This window comes from Schistocerca gregaria, chromosome 4, assembly GCF_023897955.1.
Source record: "Schistocerca gregaria isolate iqSchGreg1 chromosome 4, iqSchGreg1.2, whole genome shotgun sequence".
NCBI lineage: Eukaryota > Metazoa > Arthropoda > Insecta > Orthoptera > Acrididae > Schistocerca > Schistocerca gregaria.
In genome coordinates this window covers 260,942,539-260,954,725 of record NC_064923.1, presented here as the reverse complement: position 1 = coordinate 260,954,725, position 12,187 = coordinate 260,942,539, and the positions used below count along the sequence as shown (strand labels likewise).

The 12,187-nt window shown below is 39.6% G+C and overlaps 1 protein-coding gene across 1 annotated transcript; it reads right to left on the bottom strand.

The window, feature by feature from the left end:
- Positions 1 to 7,579: 7,579 nt before the first annotated feature.
- Positions 7,580 to 12,143, bottom strand: LOC126267378 (ATP synthase subunit e, mitochondrial). Its single transcript, XM_049972562.1, has 3 exons — positions 12,057 to 12,143; positions 7,864 to 8,020; positions 7,580 to 7,740 (listed from the first exon to the last, which is right to left on the bottom strand). The coding sequence occupies exons 1-3, from the start codon at positions 12,099 to 12,101 to the stop codon at positions 7,691 to 7,693; spliced, it is 252 nt and encodes an 83-aa protein (XP_049828519.1). The 5' UTR covers positions 12,102 to 12,143; the 3' UTR covers positions 7,580 to 7,690.
- Positions 12,144 to 12,187: the final 44 nt, after the last annotated feature.

Here is a 12,187-nt window from a genome sequence, read left to right as displayed (position 1 = left end):
CAGCAAACATAAACATAGCCAAAGCCTTGCAGACAAACAAAAATTACGCGAAGCGAAATGTAGTGTGAGGAGGGCTATGCGAGAGGCTTTCAATGAATTCGAAAGTAACGTTCTATGTACTGACTTGGCAGAAAATCCTAAGAAATTTTGGTCCTATGTCAAAGCGGTAGGTGGATCAAAACAAAATGTCCAGACACTCTGTGACCAAAATGGTACTGAAACAGAGGATGACAGACTAAAGGCCGAATTACTAAATGTCTTCTTCCAAAGCTGTTTCACAGAGGAAGACTGCACTGTGCTTCCTTCTCTAGATTGTCGCACAGTTGACAAAATGGTAGATATCGAAGTAGACGACAGAGGGATAGAGAAACAATTAAAATCGCTCAAAAGAGGAAAGGCCGCTGGTCCTGATGGGATACCAGTTCGATTTTACACAGACTACGCGAAGGAACTTGCCCCCCTTCTTGCAGCGGTGTACCGTAGGTCTCTAGAAGAGCGAAGCGTTCCAAAGGATTGGAAAAGGGCACAGGTCATCCCCGTTCTCAAGAAGGGACGTCGAACAGATGTGCAGAACTATAGACCTATATCTCTAACGTCGATCAGTTGTAGAATTTTGGAACACGTATTATGTTCGAGTATAATGTCTTTTCTGGAGACTAGAAATCTACTCTGTAGGAATCAGCATGGGTTTCGAAAAAGACGATCGTGTGAAACCCAGCTCGCGCTATTCGTCCACGAGACTCAGAGGGCCTTAGACACGGGTTCACAGGTAGATGCCGTGTTTCTTGACTTCCGCAAGGCGTTTGACACAGTTCCCCATAGTCGTTTAATGAACAAAGTAAGAGCATATGGACTATCAGATCAATTGTGTGATTGGATTGAGGAGTTCCTAGATAACAGAACGCAGCACGTCATTCTCAATGGAGAGAAGTCTTCCGAAGTAAGAGTGATTTCAGGTGTGCCGCAGGGGAGTGTCATAGGACCGTTGCTATTCACAATATACATAAATGACCTGGTGGATGACATCGGAAGTTCACTGAGGCTTTTTGCAGATGATGCTGTGGTGTATCGAGAGGTTGCAACAATGGAAAATTGTACTGAAATGCAGGAGGATCTGCAGCGAATTGACGCATGGTGCACGGAATGGCAATTGAATCTCAATGTAGCGAAGTGTAATGTGATGCGAATACATAGAAAGATAGGTCCCTTATCATTTAGCTACAAAATAGCAGGTCAGCAACTGGAAGCAGTTAATTCCATAAATTATCTGGGAGTACGCATTAGGAGTGATTTAAAATGGAATGATCATATAAAGTTGATCGTCGGTAAAGCAGATGCCAGACTGAGATTCATTGGAAGAATCCTAAGGAAATGCAATCCGACAACAAAGGAAGTAGGTTACAGTACGCTTGTTCGCCCAATGCTTGAATACTGCTCAGCAGTGTGGGATCCGCACCAGGTAGGGTTGATAGAAGAGATAGAGAAGATCCAACGGAGAGCAGCGCGCTTCGTTACAGGATCATTTAGTAATTGCGAAAGCGTTACGGAAGACTCTGTGGAAGACTCTGCAGGAGAGACGCTCAGTAGCTCGGTACGGGCTTTTGTTGAAGTTTCGAGAACATACCTTCACCGAAGAGTCAAGCAGTATATTGCTCCCTCCTACGTATATCTCGCGAAGAGACCATGAGGATAAAATCAGAGAGATTAGAGCCCACACAGAAGCATACCGACAGTCCTTCTTTCCACGTACAATACGAGACTGGAATAGAAGGGAGAACCGATAGAGGTACTCAGGGTACCCTCCGCCACACACCGTCAGGTGGCTTGCGGAGTAAGGATGTAGATGTAGATGCTTAGTGTATTCATCTCTTGGTCTCCCTCTACGATTTTTACCCTCCACAATGACCTCCAGTACCAAATTGGTGATCCCTTGATGCCTCAGAATATGTCATACCAACGGATTCCTCCTCCTAGTCAAGTTGTGCCACAAACTCCTCTTCTCCCCAATTCTATTCAATACCTCCTCATTAGTTATGTGATCTACCCATCTAATCTTCAGCATTCTTCTGTAGCACCACATTTCGAAAGCTTCTTTTCTCTTCTTGTCTAAACTATTTATCGCCCATGTTTCACTTCCACACATGGCTACACTCCATACAAATACTTTCACAAACGACTTCCTGACACTTAAATCTATACTCTATGTTAACAAATTTCTCTTCTTCAGAAACGCTTTCCTTGCCATTGACAGTCTACATTTTATATCCTCTTTACTTCGACCATCATCAGTTATTTTGCTCCCCGAATAGCAAAACCCCTTTACTATTTTAAGTGTCTCATTTCCTAATCTAATTCCCTCAGCATCACCCGATTTAATTTGACTACATTCCATTATCCTCGTTTTGCTTTTGTTGATGTTCATCTTATATCCTTCTTTCAAGACACTGTCCATTCCGTTCAACTGCTCTTCCAAGTCCTTCAGTGTCTCTGACAGAATTACAATGTCATCGGCAAACCTCAATGTTCTTATTTCTTCTCGATGGATTTTAATACCTACGCCGAATTTTTCTTTTATTTCCTTTACTGCTTGCTCAATACACATATTGAATAGCATCGGGGAGAGGCTACAACCCTGTCTCACTCCCTTCCCAACCACTGCTTCCCTTTCATGTCCCTCAATTCTTATAACTGCCATCTGGTTTCTGTACAAATTATAAATAGCCTTTTACTCCCTGTATTTTACCCCTGCCATCTTCACAATTTGAAAGAGTATTCCAGTCAACATTGTCGAAAGCTTTCTCTAAGTCTACATATGCTAGAAACGTAGGTTTGCCTTTCCTAAACCTTTTTTCTAAGATAAGTCGTAGGGTCAGTATTGCCTCACGTGTTCCAACATTTCTACGGAATCCAAACTGATCTTCCCTGAGGTCAGCTTCTACCAGTTTTCCATTCGTCTGTAAAGAATTCGCGTTAGTATTTTGCAGCTGTGGCTTAGTGAACTGACAGTTGGGTAATTTTCACATATGTCAACACCACCTTTCATGGGACTGGAATTACTGTTTTCTTCTTGAAGTCTGAGGGAATTTCGCCTGTCTCATACATCTTGTTTACCAGATGGTAGAGTTTTGTCAGGACTGGCTCTCCCAAGGCTGTCAGTAGTTCTAATGGAATGTTCTCTACTCTCAGGGCCTTTTTCGACTTAGGTCTTTCAGTGCTCTGTCAAACTCTTCATGCAATATCATATCTCCCATTTCATCTTCATCCTCTTCCATTTCCATAATATTGTCCTCAAGTACATCGCCCTTGTATAGACCCTCTATGTACTCCTTCCACCTTTCTGCTTTCCCTTCTTTGCTTAGAACTGGGTTTCCATCTTAGCTCTTGATATTCATACAAGTGGTTCTCTTTTCTCCAGAGGTCTCTTTAATTTTCCTGTAGGCTGTATCTATCTTACCACTAGTGAGATAAGCCTCTACATCCCTACATTTGTCCTCTAGCCATCCCTACTTAGCCATTTTGCACTTCCTGTCGATCTCATTTTTGAGACGTTTCTATTCCTTTTTGCCTGCTTCACTTACTGCATTTTTATATTTTCTCCTTTCATCAATTAAATTCAGTATCTCTTCTGTTACCCAAAGGATTTCTACTAGCCCTCGTCTTTTTACCTACTTGATACTCTGTTGCCTTCACTATTTCATCTCCCAAAGCTAGGCATTCTTCTTCTATTGTATTTCTTTCCCCCATTCTTGTCAATCGTTCCATAACGCTCTCCCTGAAACATTCTACAACCTATGGTTCTGACAGTAGTCCAGGTCCCATCTCCTCAAATTCTCACCTTTTTGCAGTTCTTCAGTTTTAATCTACAGTTCATAACCAATAGAATGTGGCCAGAGTCCCATCTGCCCCTGGAAATGTTTTACAATTTAAAACCTGGTTCCTAAATCTCTGCCTTACCATTATATAATCTATCTGATACCTTCTAGTATATCCAGGATTCTTCCATGTATACAACCTTCTTGACCCAAGTGTTAGCTATGATTAAGTTATCTTTCATACAAAATTCTACCAGGCAGCTTCCTTTTTCATTCCTTAACCCTATTCCATAGTCAAGTACTACGTTTCTTTCTCTTCCTTTTCCTACTGTCGAATTCCAGTCACCCATTACTATTAAATTTTCGTCTCCCTTCACTATCTGAATAATTTCTTTTATTTCATCGTACATTTCTTCAATTTCTTCGTCATCTGCAGAGCTAGTTGGCATATAAACTTGTACTACTGTAGTAGGTGTGGGCTTCGTATCTATCTTGGCCACAATAATGCGTTCACTATGCTGTTTGTAGTAGCTTACTCGCATTCCTATTTTCCTATTCATTATTAAACCTACTCCTGCATTACCCCTATTTGATTTTGTGTTTATAACCCTGTAATCACCTGACCAGAAGTCTTGTTCCTCCTGCCACCGAACTTCACTAATTCCCACTATATCTAACTTTAACCTATCCATTTCCCTTTTCAAATTTTCTAACCTACCTGCCCGATTAAGGAATCTGACATTCCACGCTCCGATCCGTAGAACGCCAGTTTTCTTTCTCGTGATAACGACATCCTCCTGAGTAGTCCCCGCCCGGAGATCCGAATGGGGGACTATTTTACCTCCGGAATATTTTACCCAAGAGGATGCCATCATCATTTAATCATACAGTAAAGCTGCATGTCCTCGGGAAAAATTACGGCTGTAGTTTCCCCTTGCTTTCAGCCGTTCGCAGTACCAGCACAGCAACGACGTTTTGGTTAATGTTGCAAGGCCAGATCAGTCAATCATCCAGACTGTTGCCCCTGCAACTACTGAAAAGGCCTCTGCCCCTCTTCAGGAAACACACGTTTGTCTGGCCTCTCAACAGATACCCCTCCGTTGTGGTTGCACCTACGGTACGGCCATCTGTATCGCTGAGGCACGCAAGCCTCCCCACCAACGGCAAGGTCCATGGTTCATGGGGGGGGGGGTGGGGGGGGTGGGGGGGGGGAAGATTTGTTTTTGTTAGTAACTTTAAAATCTGACCATGGACCAATAGAGAAAGTACGACTTCCATTTGAGTGGTTAATTAATAAAATTTTCTTGCATGATATCAATTTTCAACAAAATATTGGAATTAATATAACTGTATCTCAAAAAGTTATGACTGTGCAAAGAAGACACATCAAGTTGCAGACAGGCACAATTAAAAGACACTTACATAAAGCTTTCAGCTACAATCTTCATCAGTAAAAGAGAACACACACACACACACACACACACACACACACACACACACACACGCACGCATGCACATATTCACCTACTATGTTTCCTTCTCTCCCTTTTCCTACACTCTAATTCCAGTCACCCATTACTATTAAATTTTCGTCTCCCTTCACTATCTGAATATTATTTTTATCTCATCATACATTTCATCAATCTCTTTGTCATCTGCCGAGCTAGTTGGCATATAAACTTGTACTACTGTAGTAGGCAGGGGCTTCATGTCTATCTTGGCCACAATAATGCGTTCACTATGCTGTTTGTAGTAGCTTACTCGCACTCCTATTTTTTATTCATTATTGAACCTACTCCTGCATTACCCCTATTTGATTTTGTATTTATAACCCTGTATTCACCTGACCAAAAGTCTTGTTCCTCCTGCCACCGAACATCACCAATTCCCACTATATCCAACTTTAACCTATCCATTTCCCTTTTTAAATTTTCTAACCTACCTGCCCGATTATGGGATCTGACATTCCACGCTCTGATCCATAGAACACCAGTTTTCTTTCTCTTGATAACGACGTCCTCTTGAGTAGTCCCCGCCCGGAGATCCGAATGGGGGACTATTTTACCTCCGGAATATTTTACCCAAGAGGACGCCATCATTTAATCATACAGGGTTCATGCTGTTAGTGATTTTTGCATTCTTTAACTATTGCAATGTGGAAAACAAACTCCTGTTAAGGGTGTAGTCATCTCCCCTGCTAAGGACAAAAGTCGTGGCAGCCGACTCCAAATTTGAGTAAAAGGGATACACAAACACCAGCATAATCTCATATGCATTAAAACAGATAGTAACCAGAATCAAAGAACTTTAGAAAAATTATCATTATTATACTTAAATAATAATTATTGATAAAATTATTATTTAGCAGAAGCAGCACAGTATAATGATGTATTATTACCACAAACTGGATTTGTTTCATAAAAATTCTGTAACATGGACATCACTTTTATTTTTAAGGACCAAGTGTAGGTAAATGATGCAATCAAAAGGAAAGAAGCTGCTAGAGAAATGGGACCTCAATGTGATTGCCACTGGAAATGCACAACAAAGATAGGAGAAGTGGCTTCCACAATATTCCATGGCATCTGAAACTTTGGGAATTATGACGTGCAAAACAACTATGTTATTTCAGTACCTCAATGGCACCTCCAAACTGCACCGAACAGAAAAAAAGGAAAACTGAGCAGTATTCTAGAAACATAATTTATATATTCCATTAAGGTGCAAGGAAAACTCATCAAAGTCTTTACGGCAGCATCTCTCTCTGGTGTTGGGCTACAAAAATCAAGAGGAATAGTGGAAAACATTGTACAGCAAGTTGCTAGTGGTAAAAAGTTTGTTAGAAAGAGCAATGGGGCACCATGAGGAGTACACGTGCTCACAATCATATGCAAAGTACATCCACTTGTCAAAGCTACTACAGCAGGCACAGGCACTTGTATGTGGTGACAAATACATGGAAATTTAACACAGGTTTTATATTTCTGATCATGTGACTCCCATCAGATATTCTGCAACCATTGAGAAATATAAAATGGTGACTGAGGAGTCCAAAAGGCAATTGAGATTTCCAAGAACATAAGTAACTTATAAAGGGAAGACATGCATGGGCTTCCTGCTTCATGGTTTCCTGTCATCAAGGAAGTAAATACATGGCAATAGTGCACAAGAAACACAAACTACAACCAGGAGACCACCTCTGTGGCTTGACAGTCACAGTTTGATAAACATTGTCCTCCTCATGCTATGCCTGTTTCACTTTCTATCCAATGACAATGACGCACTAACAGTAGCCAGAAGATTTTATTCAGTAAATCCATTTCTTTAGCATAAGCATAGGAAGGCTCCTTTTCATAAGTGAACATGACACCAGTACTTGACAGTGGTTGGTTAACTGAACACCAGAAGATCCTGAATAAGATCCCAGAAGAAGCATTTGAATATCAATCATGTAGAAGAAACATAAGAGGATGTCCTGCAAGATTTAACCTTCAATTCCATTATTATCGTCAGCCTCTTCTAAGAATGATGCTTTTTCACACCCGGCAAATTTTTCCCATACTTCCAATCTTTTCACTTTGTCAGCTCTTTGGCTGGACACTCAAAACCTTCACATAAAATGGCTAAACATACACACTAGAATGATCCAAACATAACAATATATATAGTGCATATATATTACAAAGTTCTGTAGATGATGTATAAAATTTGGCTGTGTAAACAATATGCAAACGAACTGGGATTTTTCATCTATCCGACAAACTAGATACAAAGATTTATATTTTTATTTCAACATAATATAATGTTAGCATACATATATACACAAAAATCCAAATAGAGCAGTGTGTAATACTACATTTAATTCTACAACACATTGTTTATGGTTCTGGTTGCACTCCAGCAGCCCGTGCCAATTCTGCCATTTCAACTGGAAAAGAGGAATAGCAAAACTTAGTGCATTCACTGCAGTTAGTGTATAAAAACAAGTGCAAATTTCATAGGAAACTAGTGAGAACTAGAGTCTCATATGAGAGACTACTGCTAAACTTACTTTTACTTAATCTAGCCTTTTCTTCCTTTAACTTAGCGTCACGAATTGCCTTTTCTTTTTCCTCTATTTCTCGCAATGCAGCTTCTTTCTTGGAAAGTGATCTTTGTCTTGATGCCCCGTAAAGCACTCCAGCCAAAAGGAAACTCCATCGGCCAAACTAAACCAAATAAAAAAAATCACATCATGATACTGCTACTCCAGCAATAAACCATAGTGGTTACCAGAAATGACTGCAACCAGTCACCTTTGCTGCTGATAGCTCCCCCCCCCCCCCCCACTACCAGTTTCGAATTATCTAGTGATTCATCTGTTGGTGTGACTCATCATCAGATGGTATACAGTTCTCAATGTTCGACTTAAGAATTACTACCGACTTGACATTAAGATTTAAGTAATTCCAGATATTGATCACAAACTGATCTCTACAGGGCTACAAACGAACATCAAGTACGATTTGCTGGGCATCTCAAAACTGGTAATGGTAAAATAAAAATAATTTACCATCACAAAAGGTGACTGGCTGCAGTTGTTTCTGATACCCATTATACACCAAAATCTCGCCATTCCACATCCACAAAGGAAATAGCTTTAATAAACCATAGTTGCCCCAGGCATGTAGTTGCAATAAATACTTAGCTTCTTCTGGGCACTGAGGCTTCTGTATGAAATGATAATTACATATTTCTTTAATAACAAATTTTTAAAAATCCCAATCTTATGAATGATGCTAAGACCAGCTGTTGTGCAAATAATGAATAGTAAAGGTCAAAAAGTCACCAATTATATTATACTGAAGACATGCCTTTAACCTCACTGGAAAACTAGAAATATTAACTAGGTTTATGAACATTGCCAATAGCATCAGTTCTGCAAATTTTCTATAGCAGATTACCTCTCTTCAAAAAGTGACAGATCTACATGTAAATGATCTAATTAATCCCTACTAATGATTGGGTTCTGAGACCCTTTAGTCTTATTTTAACAGAAGGCTGGATAGATGAGTAAATAACTCCAAGGCAAAAATTCTAAATTTATTTTTTCACTTCTAATAGAGCATCAAGAATACTGAGGAGAAAAGAATATATGATAAATCACACAGAAAGTAAGTTCTACTCCTGAATCACAGCTACACAACTATCTTTGCCTTCTGTGCATACACCATGAAAGAATGATGTAACTAGGAAGATGCAGCAATTGTGTGGATTTAAAAGAGTGGTACATATAAGAATCTCAAGCAGTAATTGAATTCCTCAACTGTGTGAATCTTAACACCAGATAAATTTATGATAAACTGGGCAAAACTGATTAAGGTGAGGCAATGAGCATACTAGTTCACACACGTGGGGCTATTCAATTCAGGATGTGAAAATGTCACAGTCTATAGAGAAAAAGACTTTCCACTGTGACAAAGAGGATATACAAAGCAAACTCTGGAACTAAGGTATAAGTGCACTTAATGTACCACGGCTTTCCCCCTGCATGCTGCTGTTGGCAACAGTTGTTGCAATGAGCGATTGGAAGTGAATGCAATGAATCACGAGTTGGTTGTGGGTAGCCAGCGCGAATGCTCACTTGCAATTTGCTATTCTTTGTAAATAAAGTTAGGCGTACCTGCTATTTTATTCTGCAAGATTAGAATTTAACCACACTGTCCGAATTTTTATTGAAACTGCAAATAAGACACGTAACAACATTATTGCAATGATGAACTTATTTCTCAGGCTCACTATGGCAGCAACTTTATTTTTGTGTTAAGTCGTCAGCTTCACCAACTCTCAACCAAACTGTCACATTCAAACCCTATCTAAGTCTTGGACTTCATTGCTTAACAGGCTGTTGGGAAATTTAGTTTTCTTCCATTCAAATTAGTTGGGTTCACCAACTCAACCAAACTGTCACCTTCCCAATTAACCCAGGCCTTTGGCTATTCTACTGGTTAGCCTTTCTTCCCAAGCTCCATTCTGGAAACAAAGCAATTTGCATATTCTGCCAAAAGAAATCATTAGATTCCATGACTCTCAATGGGTACAGTATAATACGGTCGACTAGCTATGGCCGACAAACTGCCAACAATAGCATGAAGCTGAAGGGCCTGATACATAACTTGAATTAGAATTAACATATTGAAGGAAGCAACTGTATGAAAGTAGTGAAAGGTATACTTCCATGTTTCATAAATACTGCTTACAGCCCTTACATGTGTTACTTTTTTACATGGCCTAGAACTGTCTGTGTATACTATTCCTAAGTATGGAATAGGTGTGTGGGTTGCCTTTACAGTAATTCAGACAATGTGCTTGTGGTTCATATACATATTTATAAAATCACTGTCTCCGTTATGGTGCACTTCACAAAACAGAATTTGCTTCAGTGGGTAGTCAAAAAAATAGAAGAATAAAATACGTCATTCCAACCAGCAAGATGACATTTGCATGGAATGAAAGTGATAGCACTGACATTGCGCATAAACAATAGTTCACTTTGAAATGTACATCTAACACATCAGGGTAAAAGTTATGTAGTGGAGCCACCTTTTTGCATTTTTCAGAGTTTAAGAATACTTGTACATAACGTGCACCAAACTGCTCTTTGGAGACTTCTCTATTATCTAGTACAGGTTTCTGAATCGACTTGCCACTTTATTTTTTAGAATGAAAAGTGCTGCAGGTCACAGGTCAGCCTGACACCAGAGCTTTTATTTGGCATGTGACATTCTCTTTCGTTGGTTTCACCAACTCTCAACAAAATTATTCCCATTCAACTTAACCTAGACTTCGGGCTATTGTACAGATCAGTATCGCCATAACCAAGATTCAAGAGGAGGGGGTGATACTACACTCTAGCCCAGGTTTGACCTAAAATGTGTGTCCTATGGAAAAAGGCTTTCATAAGGAAAGTCTTGGCTACTTCAATGGGCTGATTTAAGTCTGCTATATTTAACTAGGAGAAAAACTCCATTTCGTCAAAATATCAGCACTGGGGCTCTATATCAGTGCTTCGAGTGAAAAATATAGCCTAACAGAACTGTTAAGCAGCATTTGTGAGTGAGGTGATAATTTCATTATCAACTGGCAAAACCAACAAATGTAATATCATAAATTATAATTTTTGTTAGGGGGACTATTTTACATATATCAGATTTTGATGAGCGGTTTATGTCCTCTTATGATGACACAGGTGACACCGAACGAGTGGTTTCAGCAGGTTCAATGTTTCCAATCTAATACTTTACCAACAGTTGCAGACACAGGACAAAGCACAATTTTTCAAGTTTACTCAATACCAATTTATATAATTTTGTAGATGCACTGAGCAAATAATTTATGGAAGGTACACACACACTGCCCTCATTCACACACGATCACTCAAGCTGTTTGTCACTCTTAAGATGCCTGCATGTAGCTTTATCTGCATAATCAAATGGCAGGCTAGAGGACGAGGCAGGTCCTCTTTATTATGTTACTTCTCCGGTGTGTTAAGTGTTTTTCAAATTTACTCTTATCCGTGAGCCCAAACGATATTCCCAAATACATTGAAATGTACATACATTTAGCATGATGCCATAAGTACCCGAGATTCAGGAATGGCCTCACGTTATGGGATTTCTTCCCGGTCCAACTGTATAATGTGCGCTAGAAGAATTAACTAACTATTCCGATCTTTCTCCACAATTCTTATTGGAGCGACAGGAGGCCTGAAGAATAAACTCGTCACCTAATACCGGCTTTTTAAACATTGTTACTCAACTCTCAAGGAATAATTTGAACCTATAGTCTTCGCCGTTCGTGTTCCACAACGCGATAACCTCCCGTCCATTGAAACAAATCTGTGACCTGATGCCGTATCCTCACGGAAAAACGCTGTCCGACGTTGACGGTACAGTATATTGAACCACAAAGGTATTGCCAGATCCCTAATGGGCAACTTCCAGTCAGATGGTTAACATCGATTTTTAAATTATTTATTAGCTATTATCACATCTACACATCCGATACGTTCACCGTATACACATCTTTCCGATGAGAAAAAATCTCATATTCAATTTCAGTGCGTGAGTGAGGACTACAGTCGTATCATGTAAATATAACGCATGTTAAGTTAGAATTACTTTTTAATAATGATTATACTTGAGAGAATTGTTCTCAAACGGGTTTTTCTTTTCACTTTTAGAACGATGTTTAAACAAATTCTACCTTTATCAGAGGAGATACCCTCACTGGTGGTGGAAGATCCGCCATGATTGCACGAATGGCCACAATTAGAAGTTCACAGATATTATAGCCTAGCATAGATCCCTAGTAAAACTCAAAGGTCATAAACATAT